We start from the raw sequence: 23,652 nt of genomic DNA, 5'->3' as shown, positions 1-23,652 counted from the left end.
TTAAGCAATATGGCGGCCACGACGCACGCCGATAATCCATGGTGGAGATATACACCGCGCCGTTTTACTGGGATATAGGTAAGAAATTGCCCCGTCATTTACGCGACCCCCTTTTCTTAAACACGTACTTTGGAAGGCCTCTGATATTGTGGTTTTCCTCTGTAGACCCAGAATCCGATTTTTGAAGGGGAAGTGATATTGCGAAAGGAGACCGTTAGAGGCTAATATACCAAAGATATTGGTAAGGAAATTTTTACTAGCTATTGGTACTTGTCTTAATATATTTAAGTCAGTTGGATTTGGAATCTGAGAATTCTTTGTTATATTTTTCTGAAAAATCCGTTGAGGTACTTATTCATCATCTTGCATAATATATTACGTGGGAGTGAAGAAGTCGAAAGGTACTAATATTGGGCTATTATTAAGTTTTGCTAGGGTATACTTCCTTAACCTCATAGATGCTCGTAAACATCCCTCCCCAGTGCTGCGCTGTCCATTGGAACTAGTGCTGAATGGACGTCCAATGGTCGTGCGCAGCACTGGGGAGGTAGTGCTGCCGTCGGCCAACGCCCCGAGGCAGCACTTAAGGGGCTAAGTAATGAATGAATACGGAGAAATGTTACACTTCTCAACGATTTTTAAAGCGATCTATATATTGGAAGGCATTATATGTATGCTGACAGTGGAAATAATTTGGACTCGGTTACAGACTTTAGATTATCATTAGGATAGCGTTTAAATAAATATCGAATTCTAGTGGTGACAGAGCTAAAAGCCTCCCTGTGTTATTCCAGGTACTCTTTGGACAAAAGCATACTGAGAAAAAAATCTGAGACTGAAGAATACTCGTTTACTACTTAGGTAAAAAATCCTAACACGAATTTGGCGATATACCAGAATGCTTTGTTGTTGTGTATAATTTGACACCGGGATCCACATGCAGTGATTATGGTTACGAACTGTCACTAAAAACGAGGGTACTGTGTCTTTCTATTCACCTAGGTGGTGTTTTATGTAGTATAACTCAACTCTTTATTAATTAGTGGACTGTTATTATTATTGAGACATGTCATCACATGAGCTTATATTTTGTATTAATTTGGCTTGCAGCCCTGAGGAAGTTGGTTGGCATGAGATAAATGCCCAACGAAACACGTGTTGGCTGCAGTGGACGTTTTTTTGTCAAACTTGGAATCTGATTTTGGAATGAACTTTGATATTCAAATTGAGAATATACTTTTGATTGAATAAAAGACTTGAGAATCAGGATTGACCCTTGAAATTTGGCATCTAAACACGGACTGACGTACTTCAAGATTCGGGTGTCTGAATGTCTATTTGATGTGATTTTGGACTTTTGCTCCTATACGTGTTATTTAATTTTGACTAAGAACACATCTCTTGTATTTGAATATAACTTGGAGTTAGATTGCTCGGCAGGAATACAGATTCAATTTACATCTTGGACTAGTCCGGGATAATTAAGGAAGTCTGGTAACCTTCCTTTCCAGCCTAGTAGCAGTCGCTTAAAACAACTTGAAACTGTATAATTAGCCATACTCATAGCTGTGCGCCCTTAGTCCATGTTACCAATTTTGTTTGTTTATATATAAATTTATTGACTTGACTTGACACGACCGCCGAGGGATCCTCTGGTGAGTGCTTTGGGGTCCGAGAAGCCCCGACCCTGAGCAGCTCCAGCACCGAAGTCCAGCCCTCCAGCATCCACCAGATCTGCGTGGGGCCCTTCTGCTTTTTGCTGCTCACTGCGTTGTCTGGCTACTAGCCCGCTGGCTTGTGGCCTTCCCGACGACTATCAACGACGACAACACTGCTAGTCTGGTTGCTCCAGACTGGCCCTTGCTCCCTTCCAAAAGAGGAGCACTCCGGACCCTCCTGGTCCACTCCAGACGCCATTTGAGGTCCACCGCGTGGACTTGAATTTGCCAAGACTTGTTGCCCCAATCCTGGGTCCAGCGACGTCGACAGCATCAACCAACGTGGGACAGCTCGCACCTCCATCCTGGTCGCCGACAACGCCTCCTGGTCCGTGAGACTGCAGAGCCCAGCGTCGCCCACTCACCTGGTCGAGGTGACTACCATCCGGTGCCCTCCTGGTGCCATCTGATCACTGGCTAGTGGTCAAGAACTTGGTCCCCTCTGCTTTCAGGTGTCATCCATCTTCGATCCAGGCTTGGATCACTTCGAACAATCTTCACTGGTCGCCTGCCAGCAACTCTTTCTTCAGGCTCCTGGTTCGTCAACGAGGATTCCCGACGTCTTTTCAGACCTATGCAGCCGCAGCCCCTGGGCTAGGTAACTTCGGCATTTCGGTGCCCCAGCATAGCCTCACTATCCAAGGGTCCAGATCCACTGTCGTTTTCGACCTACCTTATCGGGTTCGCCCGAGAACACTAACTTTGCTTTTACTAGCTCCCACAGACTTTGTCCCGCATCCCGCGTGAGAGTGCACACTCTGCACCCGAGTCCCCTAGGCCTCCTGCTAGTAATCGGAAGGTTCAGTAGTCAAGTCCTAGCGATTCCAAAGCCTATTAGTCCAGTACTTACCTGCTAGTAATTTCGCATTCCACTTTTGTAGTATATGGTTTTTCGTGCCCCTCGGGCATTTGTGTAAATTGTGCAACTTAAAGTATTTTCGTAAGAGTTTTGTTGTGTGCTTAGTACCCTGTCCTCATAAAGAGTACAGGGCTGTTGTGATCTAAATAAATACACTGTTTATTTTCATAACACTTGTGTGGTGTCCTTTCACTTGGTGTTCAAGGGGTATATGTGATGGTATAACAGCTGGCTTAACACGCCCTCTAGAATTTAGCCCGAAGACTGCTCTTGTCCATGCTACTAGGATAGCTGGTCTATCGGTTGACTTACAACCAATCACCATAAGGGTTGTTTGGACTGATACATAGTGATCACTAGAATAGTGAACACTGAATATCAGGCCAACTTCTCACATACACCTTGTTTGTGTTGAGTGTGATGTTGATTTTAATGGACATTTTTTTAAATGGAAATGATGCTTGGAGTTTTAATTGAAGGACACTTAAGATGACTTATAACTTCTAAGTGTAGCTTGAAGACTGAGATGTTGCTCAAATATGTGCAGTGAGAGACTTGTGACCAATAGGAAAGTTGGTGTTAGGACTTTGTTGGAAGCTGTTCCCCTTACTTTTGCCATTGCCAGTGAAGGTAAGACAGTGGAAATCTAGTGGTAAATCTATGCCCTCTATCCCTGTTGTCTGTTTTTTAATCTCATTCTTTGTTCCTCAGTGGCCTCATTTTATATTAAACCCATTTCTTCCTTCTGTTTACATTGCTGTCTTCCCTCACCAAGGTGATAGAGCTGATATCCAATGGTGCTCAGATCCAAGTGACCAATGGTAACAAGATCTTCTACCTAAATCTGCTGGCCCAGTACAGGCTAGCCACTCAGGTTAGAGAAGAAGTCGAGCATTTTCTGAAAGGTAAACTCAGTCTCTTTGTGATGTTATTCTTTTGTTTTCAGGAATTCTAGAGCACTATTTATACACTATATTCTGTATGTTTTGGGCAGGTCTAAATGAATTGGTTCCTGAAAATCTGCTTGCAATCTTTGATGAAAATGAGCTAGAGGTAGGTTTTGCGTGTTTTAAAAACCTTACCCTTTTTATTTTGGTATGATGTATAAGACTAAGGCCCTAATTACAACTATGGGACTAAATCCACTTTGTGGGCAAACTTGTGGCTCTGGCTGCGGGATTCGTCATTTGTCTGCTATTTGCTCATGCACTTATTTTATATGCGCTCTTTGCCAATTCACGAACTGTGTAGCCCAGGCTATTTGGCCACAATTTACAGCGGGTGAGAATCTTTTGGCAAATAGGCTGAAATTCCGATCTGTGCACATTTGGATACTTTACAGAGGTCCAAATTCTGATTTGCACACCCTGGAACATATTCTGTATGTCGTCTCTTTTCTCTAACTATGTATTAGTCACATGCCTCTGTACTATTAATATATGCCAAAGATGCCCAGCTTTAGGATTATGGTTACTTCAGGTGTTAGATTTCAATTCCTCGCCTTAGAGTCCGCATTCATGGTACACTGCACCACTGTCTTTTATCAATATATACCATTTGCCTCTAGATCGGTGAAGATGCAAGCATGACAAACAATAAATAAAAAGTATCAGCACGTATGCATGTATATAATATTTCTGTATTGTGAACCTAGCTAAGAGACAAAGGAACGCAGTATATAGTCTAAGAGAAGTTTAAAGTTAAAGAGTAACAGGAGAGGAAGCTGGTTTGTGGACAGTTAATGTAATGTGATGTCGTGTTCTTTTAAGAGGTGAGTCTTCAACTCATTCCTAAATTGGAATAGCGTTGAGGCAGTCCTGATGGATACGAGGATGTTGTTCCAGACCCTGGGTGCATAGTTAGAAAAGGCCTGCTGTCTTGTTTTTTCTTATTTACACTTCTTAGTCTGCAGTCTGATGATGTCCTGACTGCTTGTTTGCCAGGAACCACTAGGGATGGTGAGTTTAATTGCAAGATAAGCGTACTGGTTATAATGGCTTTGTAAATGATGCAGCTGCTTTAGAATGTGATGCTAGCTGGCAAAGGAAGCCAGTAGTGTTGCATCAAACGGTTGTAGAGTGATCATATTTCTTCATGTCCTTATTAGGACATGCTGTGGTGTGTAGCGTGTCCTTAAGGATGCCATAGTGGAGTCTGGGATCCTGTGAAGCAGAGCATTGGATGCAAGAATACAAGGGTTTGAGCAGCAGTTCTGATGTCCCTTTCTAGATGAAACAGTTTGATTTTTTTCTTTTTTTTTTTAGAAGAAACAGCTGGAACCAGGTTGTTCTTTTTTGCCAATGTGTTCCTCGAGGGTGAAGTTGATGTCCTGTAGTAATCCAAGTGACTTGGCAGTCGGTGAAAGTTGGTGTTCAAAACAATGAAAGTTCATGTTATTCAGCCAGGTTTTTACTGTTTTTTATTTATTGTTCTTGGCAAATAAAAAGACTTTTATATTGGTTGGGTTGAGCGTCAAGTGGTCGCTGGTCATTCAGGTATGGATGGATGGGCAAGCAGTATATGAGGCGTTGGATTTATGAAGCAGAGGAGACTTTCAAGTACAGTTGTAGATCATGGGGATATTGGTAAATCATGGGGGACGGCACATGTGATACAGATCTTTGTGACCTGGAGATGCCCAAGAACCAACAAACTGATTTTGGCTGGAAAGGTATGATGAGAGCCAGGGAAGGCTATTGCCCATGAAACCCATTTCATACATGGTCGGATGCCAAAAGCAGCTTAAAGAAACAGCAGTATCACAGGGATTTGGAATTTGATAAACTATCTATCTGTTCATGGGATGGGATGCTTCAAAAATCTACTTGTCCTGTATAAAAATACAATTGACCCTTTGGTGCCATGCACTGAGTGACAAATTATGGCAACGTTTGTATTATATCATTATATCAGAGCTCTGATTACAGTCTCTTTGATTATGCTAGACCTCATTATACCAGGGTTTGTGTTCTAGCAGTGCCCTGATTTTGCCACTTACCTGCAAATCTACATATTGGGGCTGGGGGCAGAGAGAAGTTGTAGATCTGGGATTAGAATACCCTATGTGATAGAGACATCTAGCCGCAGATTCCTTACCCTTGAATTTCCCAGGCATGACACTGGATCTTGAAGATTTTTCTTTGAGCAAAAATACCCCTGCACGCCGGTAGGTGGCGTCGGTCAGCTCCACGTGGCGTTGTCCGTTTCATCTGCACCGTAGTGACATCCATGTCGCCTATATAGGCATCACCTCGGTGCACTGACGTCACTTCTTTTCTTTCCTCACCAGTCAAGCGCTGATCCCTGAACAGATCTACCCTCTGCCACTTTTTGGCAGGCTTTTTTTGACATTTTGTCGAACCCTTTTTTGGAGTGTAGACTTCTTTTCCATCATGTTTAGGAACACCTCTGGATTTAAACCTTGCGGTGCCTGTCACCTCTCCATGTCGAGGACGGATCCACACCTGGTTTGCCTCAGGTGTCTGGAATTCAACCACGACTCAAAGTTGTGCTCCAACTGCAGAAAGCTTTGAGGGAGCTGTCCCTAAAGCTACTTGTACCCCAGCACTGTGTCGCTTGACTCCTAGGAGGTCTCGTTCACAGTCCCGGTTGAAAGGAAAGTCCGGGCACCGCTCCGGGAGTCCCAAGTCCTTGTCGTTCCACGCAAAGTCATCGGGTAGGACAGGTAAGAGGCATAAAAAACCCAAGTCCTCGAAGCGTGATTCCACTTCTCCCCGTCCGTAGGCTGACGCAATGGAGGCGCCTCTGCATTCTAGGCCTCGTTCTTCTGAACCCATGCCCAACATAAAGAATTCTATAACCCCATCTGCCTCATACTTGGGTGACCTGACCCTATTGGTCTAGAACAGCAATGGCGGCGAAATAAAGATCCCATGGCTAAGGAACAGTATAAAGCGGCCCTAGATATTTATGACAAAAACTTAAAATCCGCACTGAAAAATCATCTAGCTTCTCAACTTGAGCAAGCAGGGAATACCTCTAAAACGCTTTTCCATATTTTGAATTTTCTCATTAATCCTAAAATTTGCAACTCAGAAGAGGAACCCACTCAATTACTGTGTGATAATATAGCTACCCATTTCTCACAAAAAATTGAGAACATTTATACTAAGATAATAGCCTCTTCCACAAACACTAATCACAATCTGTTAACTGACTATGCCCCGGATCTTAAAAATCAGCCGACTCTAAAAGAATTCCCTTTGCTTACCATTCAGGACACTGAATCATTATTAAATTCCGCCAAATTGGGCTCGCCTAAAGATTTATTACCTACTAAAGTAGCTAAAGAACTTGCTGCCGAATTGGCAGAGCCTCTTTGTTCGATCTTTAACTGTTCCATCAAACAGGGTTGTCTCCCCAAAGAATGGAAGGATGCGCAGATTATGCCCATCAGAAAAAACGTAAATTGTCTCCAAATGATGTGTCTAATTACCGCCCCATCTCTTTGCTCCCCCTGTATAGCCAACTACTGGAAAGGCATATTAATACCCACCTCTCTGCCTTTATAGAAGCCTCCAACTGCCTGGACAAATTTCAGTCAGGTTTTCGTCCCTGGCATAGTACTGAACTAGCCTTGGTGAATGTAACAGATGATATCCATATGCTGGCGGATAGTGGTCAAGCAGTGATTCTTATACTGTTTGACCTGTCCGCCGCTTTTGACACCATCTCACATCAAATCCTGCTGGATAGATTGCGCTCTATAGGCATCCAGAAGTCTGCTCTGGACTGGCTCCAGGACTTGCTGAATGACAGGACCCAAACAGTGAATCTTGGACCTTTTGTTTCCAAGACTACCCCAGTTACCAAAGGGGTACCATAGGGGTCCTGCCTGAGCCCATCCTTGTTTAACGTGTATATCGCCCCTCTTTCAGCATTGCTCGGGAAGATCTGGTTTATCCCGATCTCCTACGCAGATGATACACCACTTATTCTATCTTACAAGAATGATACTACCGACATCCAAAACATGTTTAAGGAAGGTCTGAGAGCCATAATATCCTGGATGAGCAGCAACTTCTTGCAGTTGAATGCTGGAAAGACAGAAGTAATACTCTTTAAGGACGCGATAACCAGCTGGTCCCCTAGTTGGTGGCCAGATGATCTAGGGCCAGCGCCTCTGCCTAAGACACTTGTTAAAAACTTAGGGGTGCTAGTGGACAAAGATCTAAACATGGATGAACATATAGCTGCAACAAAAAGAGCTTGCTTTCACGCCCTTAGCCTCCTACGTAAAGTTTTTCTCTTCTTACCAGTATCTACACGAAAAACTCTGGTTCATGCATTGGTATTAAGCCGTTTGGATTTCAGCAATGCTTTGCTGATCTCCGCTAAGGAATCTGCCTTGCAAGGCCTTCAGGTGGTCCAGAATACAGCTGCTCGCTTGGTAACAAGTGCTCCTTATCGCGCCCCCTCGCTTCCCCTGCTGCGTAAACTTCACTGGCTGCCTGTCCGTAAAAGAATACATTTCAAAATCTGTTGTATTGTTTTTAAAGGCATAAATCTGATGGGTCCTGTCTATCTAGCAGATAAGCTAGTGAAATACATACCTTCCCGCTCCCTTCGTTCTGAAGGGAAAGGCCTGCTTATCATTCCTTGCATAAGGCAAGCCAGGTTGGGTGGAAAATCTTTCTTCCACCTGGCCCCCAAACTGTGGAATCAACTACCTCTTGAAAGTCGTCTCACCACTAATTATTTAGGTTTCAGAAAGCTCAAAACGTTACTTTTCTAATTTTGTCACTCATACTAATAGCTGTCTTTAGCGCGGCGATACCCCATTTGGGGTGATTCAAGGGGCTTTACAAATGACATAAATAAAATAAAAATAAATTGGTGCTCCTTTGGGCCCCGTAGGCTCAGAGGGGGCTCCATCGGGTTCCTCTCCGGTTGCACTGGTGCCAATGTCCTCTCATGGACCTGGGAATGGACCCGGTCTGGCACTGCTTGTGCCATTGTGACCTTATGTGCCGCCGGCTCTGACCTTCCCGGCGCCAGCCCCAATTTGATTCCAGACGTCCTCTAGCCGGTATCATGTCGATCTACATTGATACCAGCACCGGCAGAGCCTCGGAGTCCTTGGTCATTTCCTGCGCCTTATTCAGAAGGGTTAGGATTGGGAGAGTTCACTGGACCCTTTAGAAGACCGGGCCTATCATGAAATGGACTGGTGTGAGGAGTTGGGTGAGGCAAGTGGACTGGACACATCTCCAGATTCGGGCATGCGGAGGAGGGAGCATAATTTGCTATGTTGGTGCGCTCTGAGTTTCTGGACCTTTAGCTCCCTTCTGTGTTGGTCAAAACTAATATCTTGACCGAGGTCTTGCAGCCAGGTGTCTCAGCTTCAGAACCCTTGTTACCCTTTAATGAGGCCTTTACCGATGTCCTACTGGGTACCTGGTTCCAAACCCAACACAGAGGCTCCTGTGAATAGGATAATCCCCACATGCCACCTCCCTGCTCCGGGCGACCTAACCTTTCTCACCACCCACCTTACCCCAGAGAGCTTGGTGGTCCAAGCCACTACCTCCGCTCCCCGGGACAGGGAATCCAAGGGGCCGGATAGTTAGGGTAAGAAATGTTGGGAAACGGTTGCACAAGTTCTGACACAGGTCCCAGAGGAGCCGGGGCCATCCTCTTCTAGTGGTCTCAGATGGGAGAAAGGCTAAAATGTTTATCATCCGTTGTGGTTTCGATATGGCTGCCTGAGGTGCTCTGTAACTCCAGCTTCAGTGCTTTGCTCAGCTCGGAATCCGGACTTGGAAGAGTGATGGGCATGCCGGGCTTCCACAAATGGGGTGAGCTGGGTGTTTACATGCTTCTCCAGTATTTTCGAGAGAATGGGAAGCGTAGAGATGGGCTTGAAATTGGACCAGTTGATGGGTCCAAAGGTTTTTTTTTCAATAGGGGTAGCACCATGGCATGCTTACAGGCTTTGGGGACAAACCCCTCCTGCAGGGAAGAGTTCAGCAGTTCAACCAGGGAAGACATAAGGTCGAGACTCAGGATGCTCAATTTGGCCGGGGAAAGAGGATTGAGGGGCAAACTTGATTTAATGGACTGCAGCAGGTCCATAAATTGCATTAAATCGAAGGGGGGCAGAGAGTAAAATTGAGCCAGAGACTGACTCATGACCGGGTGAATGTTTTCTTTAATACGAGATGTAGTAAGAGTAGGTGGTGAGCTGTTGATCCCAGATTGGGACTCCTCAATGGTCGCCAGAGCGAGTTAAAAGTTTGTAACTTTCTTTACAAAATGGACTACCAACTCTTCGCATTGGGCTTGTGACAGTGGGGAGGTTGACACTATTTTACGAGGGTCAGACCGGCCCTGAACCACTTTAAAAAATGTTTTCGGACAGTTTTGGGCTTTTGAGATTTTGGGGGAGAAAGAAAGGAGGCGCAAGCATTTCTGCAACTTCTGTGGTAATGGCTCATAGCTGATATATATTTTAATTTGGAGTTATGATCTTGGAGCTTTCTCCACTCCCTTTTAAGTCTCTATCAGGGTTTTTTTCTTCCATCAGATACAAATTAACCAAGGGGTAGAGGGGTGCTGCCTGGACCCAGATTTTAATTTGGCTGGTAGAAGAATGTCAAGGGAGTTTTTAAACCAGCTATCGACCTTGGGCTGGTGGGGCAGTTGGGGAGACGTACTAGATAAACGAGTACAGAAGGCAGGAATATTGAGTTTGGCTCACTTTCTGACCATCACTTTAGGACCTGTCGCTGCCGGGCAGACAAAGTGTAGTGGGGACTGAAAAAAGGAACTGCGAAATGGTCTGGCCACAATAGCGGCATAGGGAGGTTTGTGGTGAGACTAGAAACATTGGAGACAAAATGGGGTCGAGCATGTGACCCGCCTTGTGTGTAGGGGTGGATTAAAAAAAATGAAGATTGAGTGTCCAGATCTTCTCTAAAAGTTTGACTTAATTTGTGGATGGCATCTTCAAAATGAATATTTAGGTCTCCTAAAAGTGTAACGTTAGCACTTTTTAATGTGTATGGAGGAATTAAATCCGGAATGGTTGAGCACCAATTCCCGGCATAGCCAGGAGGCCGATAGATTAAGGCACCAGAAATCGAAAATTTAGGCGTAAGACGAAGCGAGGAGAAGAGGGCTTCACTAGCTGGGGAAGGAAGTTCCTGTATTTTACATTGGAAGGTGTCACAGTAAATAATGTCAATACTATCTCCTAACTTATCTTTACGATCTCTTCTAGTAATGCAATAATTGTGGCAATGCGGTGATGACGTCAAATAGGGATGCCTCTCCTGGACAAGTTTCAGTGAGGAAGATGGTATCAGAGGCATTATATACACGGAAGTCGTAGATAAGTTATTGATGCCTGGTCAAGGAGCTGCAGTTTACACTGAAAAAGCGGAAGCCGCTTTTGGCAGAACAGTCTCTATACAAGGTGCTCTTCTGCTCCACAGCCAGAGTGTTGATGCTGGGTGCATCACCTAAAATTGCAGGGGGCAGTCTTAAGGTTGCAAGCAAAATGACAGTTCTTGCAATGCACGCAAAATGACAGTGCTTGTGACGATCCGCATTCCTCCAAGCACGCTGGATGGAGAGATCTTAGCTGGTTAGAGGAAATGACTTTCCTAAGGACCTTGGGAAGGGTAGGGAGGGGCCCTGGCCACGAAGGGGCACAGACTGGTTTGCCATTTGGCACGCCTGCGCCAGGCTATCGTTTAATGGTGCAGACCAAGCATCATAAGGCCGGTCAGCTGCACCGTAAGCTGCCCAAGATTGCAGCCGTCAGGGCACAGCTTAGATAAGCTGAAGGATGCGTCCCAGCTCCCTGTACACAATTGGGAAACCCTCAGCAGACCGAGGAGCTGAGAAGTGAGCCCAATAAAACAGATAGTTGCAGTCGTTAAGAGTGACAAATTAATTCTTTGTTTTTAAAATTCCCCCGCATCCCCCAGGAGTTCAATTAGGCGGAAAGAAAAGTACAAATAAAATAAGTCCAAATATAAAAAGACTGATTAATTCAGATGGCCAGTTCATGGCAGGATCCGCTATACCTCCACCGTTGGCTTGATAACTCATCTGACCGGTGGTTCGAAGAGGCTACTCCCTCCCCTATGCTACTACCCCTCCCTCCATGCCTTCATCTTACGACCGGCTGCAGAGGATCATTTTATTTTGCTTCACGAGAAAGTCATGACTCTCTTGGCCACGCCATAGAGCTTGGTAGTGCTAACATCTACCAGCCACTTGAACCCCAGTTCTTACCCAACTACCTCAATCGACGGGGAATCTAAAAGGACAGACATTTGCAAAACTATTGTTCTCCTCCGCTAGGCTCGTCCTATGGTCTAACAACACAACATACCTTTTAGGAAGTTATTTACATGCGTTATGGGACAGAGTGGCGGACATCTTGCAACCATCCAACCTTGAAGAGGCTTATTTTGAATAGACAGGATGCTGTTAAATACTCCTTTAGATCCGGTCTAAATAACACTACCAACTGCCTGGGTAGGGCAGTTGGCACCACCATGGTGCTTAGGCGGCAACCCTGGATACGCTCCTTGGGCATCTCTTTTGTTGTTTGCAGTCCCTCAGGAACAAACTCGCCGATGGCCGTCGGCTGTTCGTAGCGAAGGCGGACTCTGCCTTGGGAAGGTTAAAAGAGAGTAAGACCGCTGTCCACCCTCTGGGCTTAGCACTACCAGTTCTGCAGTTCCCCTAAAGAGCAGCTCCCCTTTCAAGGGTTCAGTAGGCTGCAATAGTAATACGAAGAACAAGTTCTTCACTTTGTTAACACCTTTTCTATTAGAGAATGTCTAACATCTGATTCCTCACCAACGCATCCTCCTCTTCATTCTGTGGAATAGCCTCATATAGTCCATTAACACTAACATATTCAGATTTCAATGGCTCTGCGTCTGTCGGCACAGACGGGGATCAGAAATAAACTGACGTCACTCAGCATGCACAGGTAGAGCAGATATAGTGACCCCAGTGTCCTGTCTAAAACGGGATTGACCCAATGCAGAGCTGCTCAACAGCACCTGTCAATTTGTGAGAAAATTGCTACGAAGGTTTCTGGATCCATTCTGGCATCTTAGGAAATTCACAAGGCGAGGAATCTGAAGTTAGATACTCTCTCTTCTACCAGAAAAGGTGTGCACTACTAAGTATTTTTTAATATATTTTAGCTCTTGTGAGTTGCTTGAGCATATAGATCAAAATTCTACCTCTGTAAATCAGTTCTTCTCACTGTACCTTGTAAAAAGAAGTATTGGTCACTGCTTTAAATAAAGGTTAGTATGCTAAAATTCCCACTCAAGTTTTCTTTACCAGGGTTTTCAAGCTTGAGTTTAGCCTTACATATTTGATTTTTGTGGAGAGACCGGTGGTGGTTCTGCTTTCTGGACAAGACAGTTTTTTAGGTATTCTACCAAGTATTATTGGATGTTTTAGTTTTCTCTCACTAGGGGCTTTCGAGGTGTGAGTGTCATGTTAGAATTGCCCTCTGTTCAACTGCCACACTAACAGTGTTTGGGAAGAGCTGTATAATTGATTTAACATTGATAAAGGTTCGGAGGTTTCTGATCGTTCAGAGATCAGATATTTGGTACTGAAAGTGGACACTGCAAAATGCATTTAGAAAATGAGGTCATGTATGTATGTATGTATGTACTTATGCATGCATGCCTGTCCTGTTGAACCCTTACTACAGATGCATACTTCCTTGTGTATATACATGTAGAACCTGCTCTTAGTGCCTTATATTTCATAGACTAGCGTTAACAATTTTGAACTCGGTTAGTATCGCAAGAATTTCTCTCCTTAGGATCCTTTGTCTCATACAGGCAAGTTTGTTTGTTTATTCACACATATATTAATTTGTTCATTTACCCTCTCAGTGAACTTCCATTCTTTACATATAAATGGGCTAAAACTGGTATTCATATTTAAAACACTATTTTTATTGTTCCCAATGGAGCATACAAAAATAACTCCATTAGTATTTCTTAAGGTCTTGTGCAGCTTTTTTGGGGTTTGTTTCTTACTGTTGTGCAAAACCATGCTTATTTAGAACTGAAAATGTTTCTAGCCACTTTGCCAAAGGCGCCTACCACACTCCATTACTTCATTCAACTAGAAGGATTTAACATTGAAATGTTTCTTCTTGATATCCATTGACTTTGCTAGATTATCTATCAACTCCAAGTTATTCTATTTGGTTTTTTTTCAACCTGGATGAGGTGGACATGCACATCCCGTAGATCATTTCAGACATGCGATCCTACAAGCTCTTATTCAGTGTTAATCTCATCAACCTGATCTAGCACATTGTCAGAGGTAGAGACAAAGTATGCAGTAGTGAATCATGTTTTGTATTTGCCTCTCCTATTACATCCAAGCCCCTTCAGACCTCGCTGTATGCTGGGACTAGGCAATGTTGTGGTCCTAGATCACTTCAGCTCATATACCAAGCTTCAGTTTGGTGATTTTAGCAAAGTTAGGCTGCCTGAGTGTGCACCCTAATGGGGGTCACCTGAGTTATGAGCCACCAGTGACACTTTCCAAGAGCTTTATGCTAGAAGTTTAGAAGCTTTTGTGCCATCTCAAAGCTTGAACTGTAGCTGCTGCTATCACATGACTCTATAAATGAGCTGGTTTTTTATCAGGTACATCTGTCTGCCTTATCCGGGTTGAAGCAATTATCTATTTAATTGCTAGTTGCATTTCTTTCATTAAACTGCTTTGGATTCATTCGACTCATGCCTCCAAAGTGCTCCATCCATCATTTTTAGGGTTCAGTATCTGTTTTAAAGTAAGCATTACCTTCACCTCCTAGTAAGTCTCAATGCTGATGTTCTGCAATCATTTCTTTCTCACAAAAGACATATCCTGCTTCTTTGGTGTTTAAATCATAACTCATGTGTTGCCATTTCATGGTGTAAATTGATAGCTTTTCTTTACACTATATATAACTGCTGGTAAGCCTTGAGTCAGTGTGGCCTGTGTAATTTATCACTTCTCTCTCACCCATAAGAGTTCTCTGACCTCCGGTATCATTGTGCCCTATAAGACTTAAGATTGCCGGCATCTTTAGTTTTTTCATTTGCCTTACCTCTCCTCTTTGAAGATTGCTCTGTCATGTTATGTAACAGCTAAACTGTTATGACAAGGGCTACTGCTGGAGAGGAAGAGAGCTTGTACAGGAGTGCAAGATAATATCTAATGCCAATACTCAAGAGCTACCTGGATATAGCTGAGACCAGCTCCAGGAAGGTTAACACAAGCAATTTGTCTCACTTTACCCCGAGGTCCAACAGCATCTCCGTAATGTACCATTTGATTGGGAACATCTTGTTGGACTTCAGGTAGACAGTATGCTTGAGAAGATCAAAAAGAACACTGCTAAAGCAATGCGGGCCCTTCAAAATTATGACACAAAAAATATCCCAAAATGGGCTGCGTAAACAGCGAACAAGAGGAGGTGCCGAGAGTGTTACCACAAACCAGCGGACAGGATTCCAGCGTCAGCAATCCTTTCGAGAAGGACATATATCGAAGTCATACAGTTGAGATGCTTACGAAGGCAGTAGCAGAGGAAGGAGTCAAGGTGGCTATCGCCCCAACCTCCAAGCAGTGACTTGCTATCCACCTCCTCCTCCCCACCCACCACACCCTCCCCCAAGCCGCCAATAACCCAACACCTGTTGCGCAGGAGAATCAAACTACTCTTTCCAAAGGAAAAAAATTCATACATGTGGATCCTTTCCGTTGTTCATCAGGGATCCTTCTTACAGGACATCATCCCTCTGCCCTGGAATGTCTTTGTCATTTATTTTGTATGTATCAACTGACTGGTCTTGGACTTTGTTCCACCTTCACCATTGTTCCACTTCTTTTAGCAAGCTTCAGGCTGTAAACCTCAAATTAGGATGTACTTTGATTTGGGTCAAATGCGGAAGCTAAAGAAATCCTCTTTCCTCCATTATCCCACAATAAATCACCCATCTACCATGTGCATCTGTCAGTGTCTACAATGTTGAAATAGTATATGGTATTTCATCTCTCACTTTGGTTGCAGTTAAGCTATAAAATACATTGCATCTCCATATAACCATATAACCAAGTTTTTTGTGTTCTTTTTGTCAGAGATGTGTTTGCTTAAGGAAAGCCACATCTATTTTTTTTCTTTTTGGAAAGCGGGCTTTGACGGTGCTGAGGACGGATCTGCTGGTGGTAACTCGAGAGGAGCCCCTTGTGAATACTTGGGACCCAAAGGCGCAACAGACAGAGCTGGAAGGACACTACAAATACGCAACATGTCTTCTTTAAAGTCCTTCACCTGCTCTGTCTCCTGGAGGAATGCCACATCCATGTTTTCTTATTTAAAAAATATAAAATCTTAGTTTGTTCCATTTATGGTTTAGGAGTCAGGTTTTATGGGGTAATTTGTCATCGGGTAGGTACGTTTCTGCTCATCTTGTTGCTATTCTGCAGCCCATTGTGATTCCTCTGAATGCTGTTAGTGATCTCTTTCTTCTCTTTTCTGATAGTTACCCTGACATATGTGATATGGCCTATAAGATTTGGGTCATAGCAAGACCCGTTGTGGAATTGACTCCCTGTCAGGTATTAAGAGCGAGATCCATTGGCACCTTGACACCCTCCTGACTTCTCTTTTAACCCAGTGTGGCTGGACTGGGTTAAGTACTGCTTCAACGATTTATGCTTCTTCTTTGACTTACCGGACAACTTTGACAGTAAAGACTCATCACTGAAATGGGTCTGCGCACTAGACTTGGAGCGGGACTTAGGCATGGTTTGTGACTTCTTTTGGTACTCTGGGACATAAAGCTTTGCTTTAAGGTCCCGGATCATCTTTGAGTTCATGAGGGCACATTCTTTGTACGATTTGGAGTCCTTCCCCAAGCTGAAACACCAGAGACACATCTTGTGTGGGTCTGTCACTGACATGGAATTCACTACAATCACAGCTCTGTTTGAACTCTCTAATCTTAAGTGGGGACATTGCTCCCTTGAAAAAGAATTTGAAAGAGTTTGTCAACCGACAAAAATGAGAGCAGAGCTCGAAATTCACTTTCAAAGGCACGGAAAGGAAGGAACTGCCTTTTGCATGCAGGGGTGTTGCTGATATGTGGCTCTGCTCCATCACTCCTGGTGCAGAACTAGGCCAACCCAGAGCCACACAACACCTTCTAGTGACATGCAGGAGTACTGATGTGAAATCTTCAGGATCAAGTCTGGCCCCTTTGGACTATTATACGGTGAAGAATCTACAGTTAGAAGTATCTATAAGAAATATTGTTTATTTATAAACAGACACTTTAATTTCTAATCATATACTATGGCCCACAAAGTCTGAAGCAGTATAACAGATGCCTGCTAAAGCAAAGCTACAAGATTTAGCGTGGTTCTTAACTTTTGGGACCTAACCATTCCACAGCCTCAAGCTCAGTGTGGCTATTCCAAGCTGATCTTTCCTCCATGAGGTTGTGGGCCAGTGATAGCTGGCAAACTTCATGTAGGGCGTAACTGTCCTTCATGAATAGCAATGAACAGGCAAGTATATATATCACACTTTTGTGGAGCATTGTGTAATACCCGGGACAGAAAATCTAGTTCCACATCTCTATTCTCCTGAAGATAGGACATTTGCAGGAGAAGGTAGCTGACCGTGTCCCAGTCCCAACTCTTAATAACTAGGTTTCAGAGAGAAATGTAGTGAGCTTATCTTTAATGGATTAAAAGTTGTAATTGTTTTGTCTGTGTAGACTTAAAAAGGAAGAAAAGGTTTCAGGCTTAAAAAAGGACTTGGAACTCCAGCGTATCTCTTCCGTGGAGAGGTCTGCTAAAATAAAATGGTCTGGGCAAGAGCTCCTCCTTCCCACAGTCCCAGATCCCAGTGAGGGGAGGAACTCATGGACCATGCAGTAGATGTCAAAGCTTGGAAGGGGTGCCTCTCCAGTTTCTTTCCTGTAAAGAAACTGTCCTTCATCTAATTGATCCAACAATCCAGACTGTAGCGAGTGTGGCAGATTAAATGAAGCAGTGATAGACAAGGTCACTAAACAGCTGTATAAGTAAGGGCACAAACGAACACCCTGAAGATGGTTCAGCACTACTGAGACAACCTTTGTGAACATCCTTCAAATTGAATTCAGGATGAAGGTATACTTCTGTCAAATAGTGTTTTATTTATTTTATGCACATGTTTCACACAGAAATACAGTACATTTAAAAACAAACCAAGAAATGCTCTTACAGGAGGATGATGGTCATGAGTAGGCTACATAGTTCGTTTTTAGGTCGAGACTAGAAGCAGCGCATGCGCTGCGCTAGGAAATCTGCCTCTTGGAATCATTTCAGCTTCAGTAGAAGCTCGTTCGTGTGGTGCTCACACGCTATTGGCCTTTGCGTCTGGCTTCAGCACGCAATTGGCCAAAGGCTTGTGGATGTCCCAGTTTTTCAGGAAAGATTTACTCCCATTGCGTTTTGCTCTCAGGAGCAGCAGCGGCGCACAGCGGCCATCTGTTTTGTGTCAGGTTTCCTTGCCGCTTTAATTAGAAGGTGCCTGTAATTTCTGAAGGACTCGCGCATTCCATAGCTGAGTAACTCCTTCGCGCCACAGGAAAGCCTTCGTCCAGACAGCCTTTCAGTGCCAGACTTGCTTACACTTTTACCTATCTACATCGAGTCTACTTAATGTACGTTGTATAATCGTCATTATGCCATCTTTGTTCCACACAGACAGATTTCCAGTTGCCTTTGATGCTTGTTCTGCCCTTCTCTTCCATGCTGCCGCCACCCTCTCACTGTCAGTGGGCCACTCGTTTCACATTCGAGCACCTTGCAGCTCCCTGCCATGCTGCTGGCGTTTCTAGTGCCTAGCCGATCACCCTCTGTGGTGTGGCCGCTGCCTCCTCATGTCTGCGGGCCACTCACTTGCAGGGAGCCCAGAAACTAATCTGCTGTGTTGAGCTGCTGAACAGTGTTTGTTAGTTCAGAAAAATAGAGCGTCGCCTTTTTGTGTGCTTTGGATTGAAAGCATGTGAAATACTTTCTAAGAGGCTTCTTTTGCTCTTGCCTTTTACGAGTGCAGCTGCGGCCTGTGATTGGAGGTAAGTCTGCCTCAGAACTTTGTCACTCGTACTGCTACACGGGCTGGAGTGACTTGCATTCAGCAGCTTCCCCACTCCCCCAGTCTCCTAGCAGACCGCAAAAAGGACCTTCTCTTTCATTTCCATTTGCGCACAAGCGCATGCCGCAAACAAATTGGTGTTTGAGTGAAACTCACTGCACCCCCCCTCCCCTCTCTTCTCAAAAAATGTTCACCTTTGGAGCTCTTCGCACCATACTGCTTATTTTTAATGCTTTTATTCTGTGCTATTATTTGATTTAAAGTATGATTTCCAGTTGCCTTCGGTGCTTGTTCTGCCATTCTCTTCCATGCTGCTGCTGCTCTCTCACTGTCAGTGGGCCACTCGTTTCACATTCGAGCACCTTGCAGCTCCCTGCCATGCTGCTGGCGTTTCTAGTGCCTAGCCGATCACCCTCGATGGTGTGGCCGCGGCCGCGGCCTCCTCATGTCTGCGGGCCACTCACTTGCAGGGAGCCCAGAAACTACTCTGCCGTGCTGAGCTGCTGAACAGTGTTTGTTAGTTCAGAAAAATAGAGCGTCGCCTTTTTGTGTGCTTTGGATTGAAAGCATGTGAAGTACTTTCTAAGAGGCTTCTTTTGCTCTTGCCTTTCACAAGTGTAGCTGCGGGCTGTGATTGGAGGTGTCTGCATCAGACCTTTGTCACTCGTACTGCTACACGGGCTGGAGTGACTTGCATTCAGCAGCTTCCTCGCCCTCCTAGTAGACTGCAAAAAGGGACCTTCTCTTTCATTTCCATTTGTGCACAAGCAGGGTCGGATTGGGATCACAATTCGGCCCGGGCACTGACGAAAAAAGTGGCCCACATTCAAGAGGCGTGGCCCATATTTAAGGGACGTGGCCCACATTCAAGGGGCGTGCCCTTTCATGAAACACCATTTGCACAGACAAGGAATGAAAGTGGGAGGATACTGTTCTTGCACACGACACAGGGCCAAGGTGATAATGGCCTACATGCTGAGCAACTAAAAAAAATAGCAAGGCCTCTTTTTGTCACAAAATTATTCCAGCCCTCCAGCACAGGAGCACCTGAAAAGCAGCTAAGTGATTTATTTCTACGCTGCATAAGGGGTCCATTTAGTGATATGAGAAACGTAACAACATCAATTGGCCAACTGCATGCCAGGAGTTAGTCTGGGCATGTCGGCTATTGCAAAAGGGGTCCGACTTCTTGTCAATTACTCGCCAGGAGTTAATCACGGCTTGTAGCTTTTTGTGCAGGGGGTCCGAGTGCCTCGCTTCTTGGATCCCTCCGGTTAGAATAATCTGGTCAGACCATTTCGTTATCCCGTTCTTGGTTGATAACACACCCACAGAAAACAGATTTTCTAAACCCCCTTCCCTGAAACGAAGAAATTGGAAAAAGTTTAACCAAGAAGCCTTTAGACATGCTCTTCAAAAAAATCCCCCTCCGCAAAGTAACTCTCCTCAAGAGGCTTGGGAAAATTATGAAAATTGGTTGTCCAATGCTCTGGATGAGATAGCCCCTTGGACATCCAAGCCCCCGGCCAGGCAATCCAAAACCGCTCCTTGGTTTTCGGAAAAATTAAAACTTGCCAAAGCCAGATGTAAAACCCTAGAGCGCAGCTGGAGAAAACACTACAATCTCGAGGATAAACTACTATATAAGAATGAACTAAATAAATACCATAAACTAGTGAGATCGGAAAAAAGCTGCCACCTTAAAAATAGAATTGATTTAGCGGACAACCCCACTAAAGAACTGTTTTCTATTTAGAAAGAACTCACGATTCCAACCAGATTGGAAGCTCAAGATACTCACTCGAAAGAACTGTGTGACTCCATTGCTGATTTTTTTGTAAACAAGATTGACAAAATCCATGCCACCTTCACAAAAGATGAGGCCAGTTCTAGTAAACTTGCAGAAGCTAATAACAGCAACACGGGGACCTCTGGTCTTACGTGTTTTATTACTCCTGAGAAACTAGAGTTACTCAGCATCGCAAGTATGCCCGCCGACTCGTTGCAGAGGAGTCATGGAGTCCACAATAATTGACTATATCAGTCTTATTGTATCGCTCTCCTTTAAGGAATGCAAGGTATTAGATGCTTGGAAAACCGCTCAAGTAATCCCCCTTAAAAAGAAGGCCAACATCCACATCTCCCAATTCCAGAATCTCCGCCCCATCTCCCTCCTTCCTTTTCGTGCTAAGATTGTGGAAAAAGTGGTGAATAGGCAGCTCATGAGTTATCTGAAAGAACATTCTCTCCTGCATCCCACACAATCAGGTTTCAGAGCTGGATACTCTATGGAGTCAGCCCTACTTTTTTCCACCGAGAGTCTTAGGCACATAGTGGACGAGGGAGAGACAGCAGCGTTAGTACTTTTAGACCTAAGTGCAGCCTTTGACACCGTGCTGCACTCAACACTGCTGTCTCGGCTATCCAGTATGGGAGTAAAGGGGTCAGCACTTGCGTGGATGGAGTCCTTCTTAGTTAACAGGAACTTTCAGATGCACTGCCCCCCCTTTAAGTCCTCTCTCAGAAAGGCGAGCCACGGGGTTCCTCAGGGCTCGGGTTTGAGCCCCACTTTGTTTAATATCTATATGGAACCCATTGCCTACGTAACGTTTGTTCTTGTGCTGGAGTGTCTGCCATTTATTGCAGTATTATACCTCTACTTGTATTTTGTGCACTTTTGTAACCTGCACACATATCTCTTTTTCCTCCTGTGATGTATCGTTTGCTCCTCTTGTATTTTGGTTGCTCACTATTGTCACTTTTGATTCATGTAACTTAACGTTTGCTTTTGTAATTTGGCCACTTATAATTTTCTCCTCATGTATTATTGCTGTTCCTAGTGTGAAGCTCTCTGACACCTTCGGGTAAAGTACCCGCTATATAAAATCGCATAAATAAATAAATAAAACAAAAAAATTCCAAACATCACCAGGCCCCCACAGCAAGACCCATTCTTCCTCGCCCACTATGCCCTGAATCTGAGGGTTGTGGGCGAGGTGACTAACACTTCTGGGCTGCATGGGCGCCAGGGGGCCGAGGTGCAAATGGCTCATAGGCCTGAGAAACACCTGGCCCCCAGGGAGGCTGATTATTGCAAACAATCACCCCTCCCCAGCCCAGCCTCAGCTTGATTGCTTGGCAGGGTAGGGGTGAAGGAGAGCCCACAGCTGACAATCTCTGTCTGGCCGCACAGCGAGGCTGCTTTCATTTTCCAAGTCTCTGTCTCCGTGCACTCTGTGGGCCGTTTTTTTTTTCTCCCCTTTCCTAGTCCACTCTCTGTGGACTGGGACAGGGGAGAAAAAAAACGGCCCACTGAGGCACCGGCCCTTCGGCCCATTCCCGAATGCCCGCCTTGCCAATCCGCCCCTGTGCACAAGCACGTGCCGTAAACAAATTGGTGTTTGCGTGAAATTCACTCTCACCCCTCTCCTCCTGCGCTCCCCCCTCTCTTCTGCAAAAACATGCGCCTTTGGAGCTCCCCCGCACCATACTGCTTATTTTAAATGCTTTTACTCTATGCTATTATTTGTGCGTCAAACTAGGGACCTATATATTCATATCTCTGACCCGAATGCGCTAACACATGCAAATAGGCTGTGTGCATGCCTTTCTTTACCTGCATTATCACATGGCCAGACATATGCTTGCTTTTTAATGGACTTAAAAAAACAAGCATTTGCAATGCAATAGGTCTCGCATGTTTTGCGAGTTTGAGCTAATGGCATTGTAAATGACAATGTCTTTTATTTATGTTATGGTTTTTAAAACCTAAATAAAAGTCTTTGTCATTTACAATGCGAATAACTTAAATTCGCATAAATGCAAGACCAATTCATTGCAAATGCTTGTTTAATATTCTGATGGCTATACGTAGACCAGTTTTGTGCATAACTGTGATGACTGTGAAAGCGACAAGGACCAACAGACGAAAGGCTTCATTCATAACATAGTATGTTAATGTTACAAGTACATTTTAAATGTACATTTTAGTTTGAATGGGAGAGCGAGATACCTTTGTGTCCTGGGCACACAAATTCTAAAAAGTACGTCTATAGAGCTATCTTATATTGTCAGATTCCAAATAAGTCTCATAAACACATCATTATAAGTCTAGATCAAAGAAGCCTCAGTAACAGATTGAACACATACAGCCTGTTTTCTTGAAGTATATATTGTTATTTACCAAACTGTAAAATCACATTGCATGATCACATGCAGCAAAATCAATTATCAATTCACATATAATTGTTTTTACAGTGGCAAATATATGCCACTCAATATAACATATTTTGCTTACACGGTTAACTTCAGTGCAGTTATCTTAAACCTTTAGTATTCATACAATCTTAACGACATGAGCAGTACGTATTAGCATTGCTAAATATGTAGTAATTGCATAACTCTTAATGCAAAAGCGTAATTTAATTGCTGAATATGATAACGTTGGAATAACAAATAAGCTCTTTTTGGCCACCACATATCTATAGGCTTGGGCGCCTGGTGGATCAAGGTTTTGTGGATTTCTAGTTCATTACTGTTAGTTGTTTTGTTTCAACTGGTTGTTATGAATTGGTGTCACTCCCCTTCTCTCTTTGTCTAGCATGGTCTATCATCACACGCATAGAGTATTGCCTTGAGACATTGCCTGGGTGTAAAGCACTCTCTAAGACTGATAGGGGGCAGGGGGGGGTGGGGGGGGGGGTAGGGGAGTCTTTTGGGAAGGGGGGAGAAAATCAAATAATGTAGGAAGGACATAAAATATGGTATTTTCTAGACAGTCAAAACAATATCTGGGAAGCAATAAAATCATTGCAAGAAAGGAGTATCGGGAACCCACTTATCAGTCGCCCAGTCTTGATTGGATTCTGATTTAAATGCAATTCATATGACATCTCAAACACATAAAACCCCAT

General features: G+C 44.2%; 1 protein-coding gene across 4 annotated transcripts in view; it reads left to right on the top strand.

Moving 5' to 3' along the window:
• AREL1 (apoptosis resistant E3 ubiquitin protein ligase 1) overlaps nt 1–23,652 on the top strand; it is a 618,076-nt gene that overhangs the window by 483,153 nt on the left and 111,271 nt on the right. For all 4 annotated transcript variants that reach the window (XM_086937491.1, XM_086937493.1, XM_086937492.1 and 1 more), the window contains 2 exons: nt 3,353–3,482; nt 3,572–3,630. In XM_086937491.1, coding sequence (XP_086793617.1) covers nt 3,353–3,482; nt 3,572–3,630 — 189 coding nt within the window. The remainder of the gene's footprint in view (nt 1–3,352; nt 3,483–3,571; nt 3,631–23,652) is intronic.

Source organism: Lissotriton vulgaris, chromosome 9, assembly GCF_964263255.1.
Source record: "Lissotriton vulgaris chromosome 9, aLisVul1.2, whole genome shotgun sequence".
Classification (NCBI taxonomy): Eukaryota; Metazoa; Chordata; class Amphibia; order Caudata; family Salamandridae; genus Lissotriton; species Lissotriton vulgaris.
This window is presented reverse-complemented; position numbering and strand designations above follow the sequence as displayed.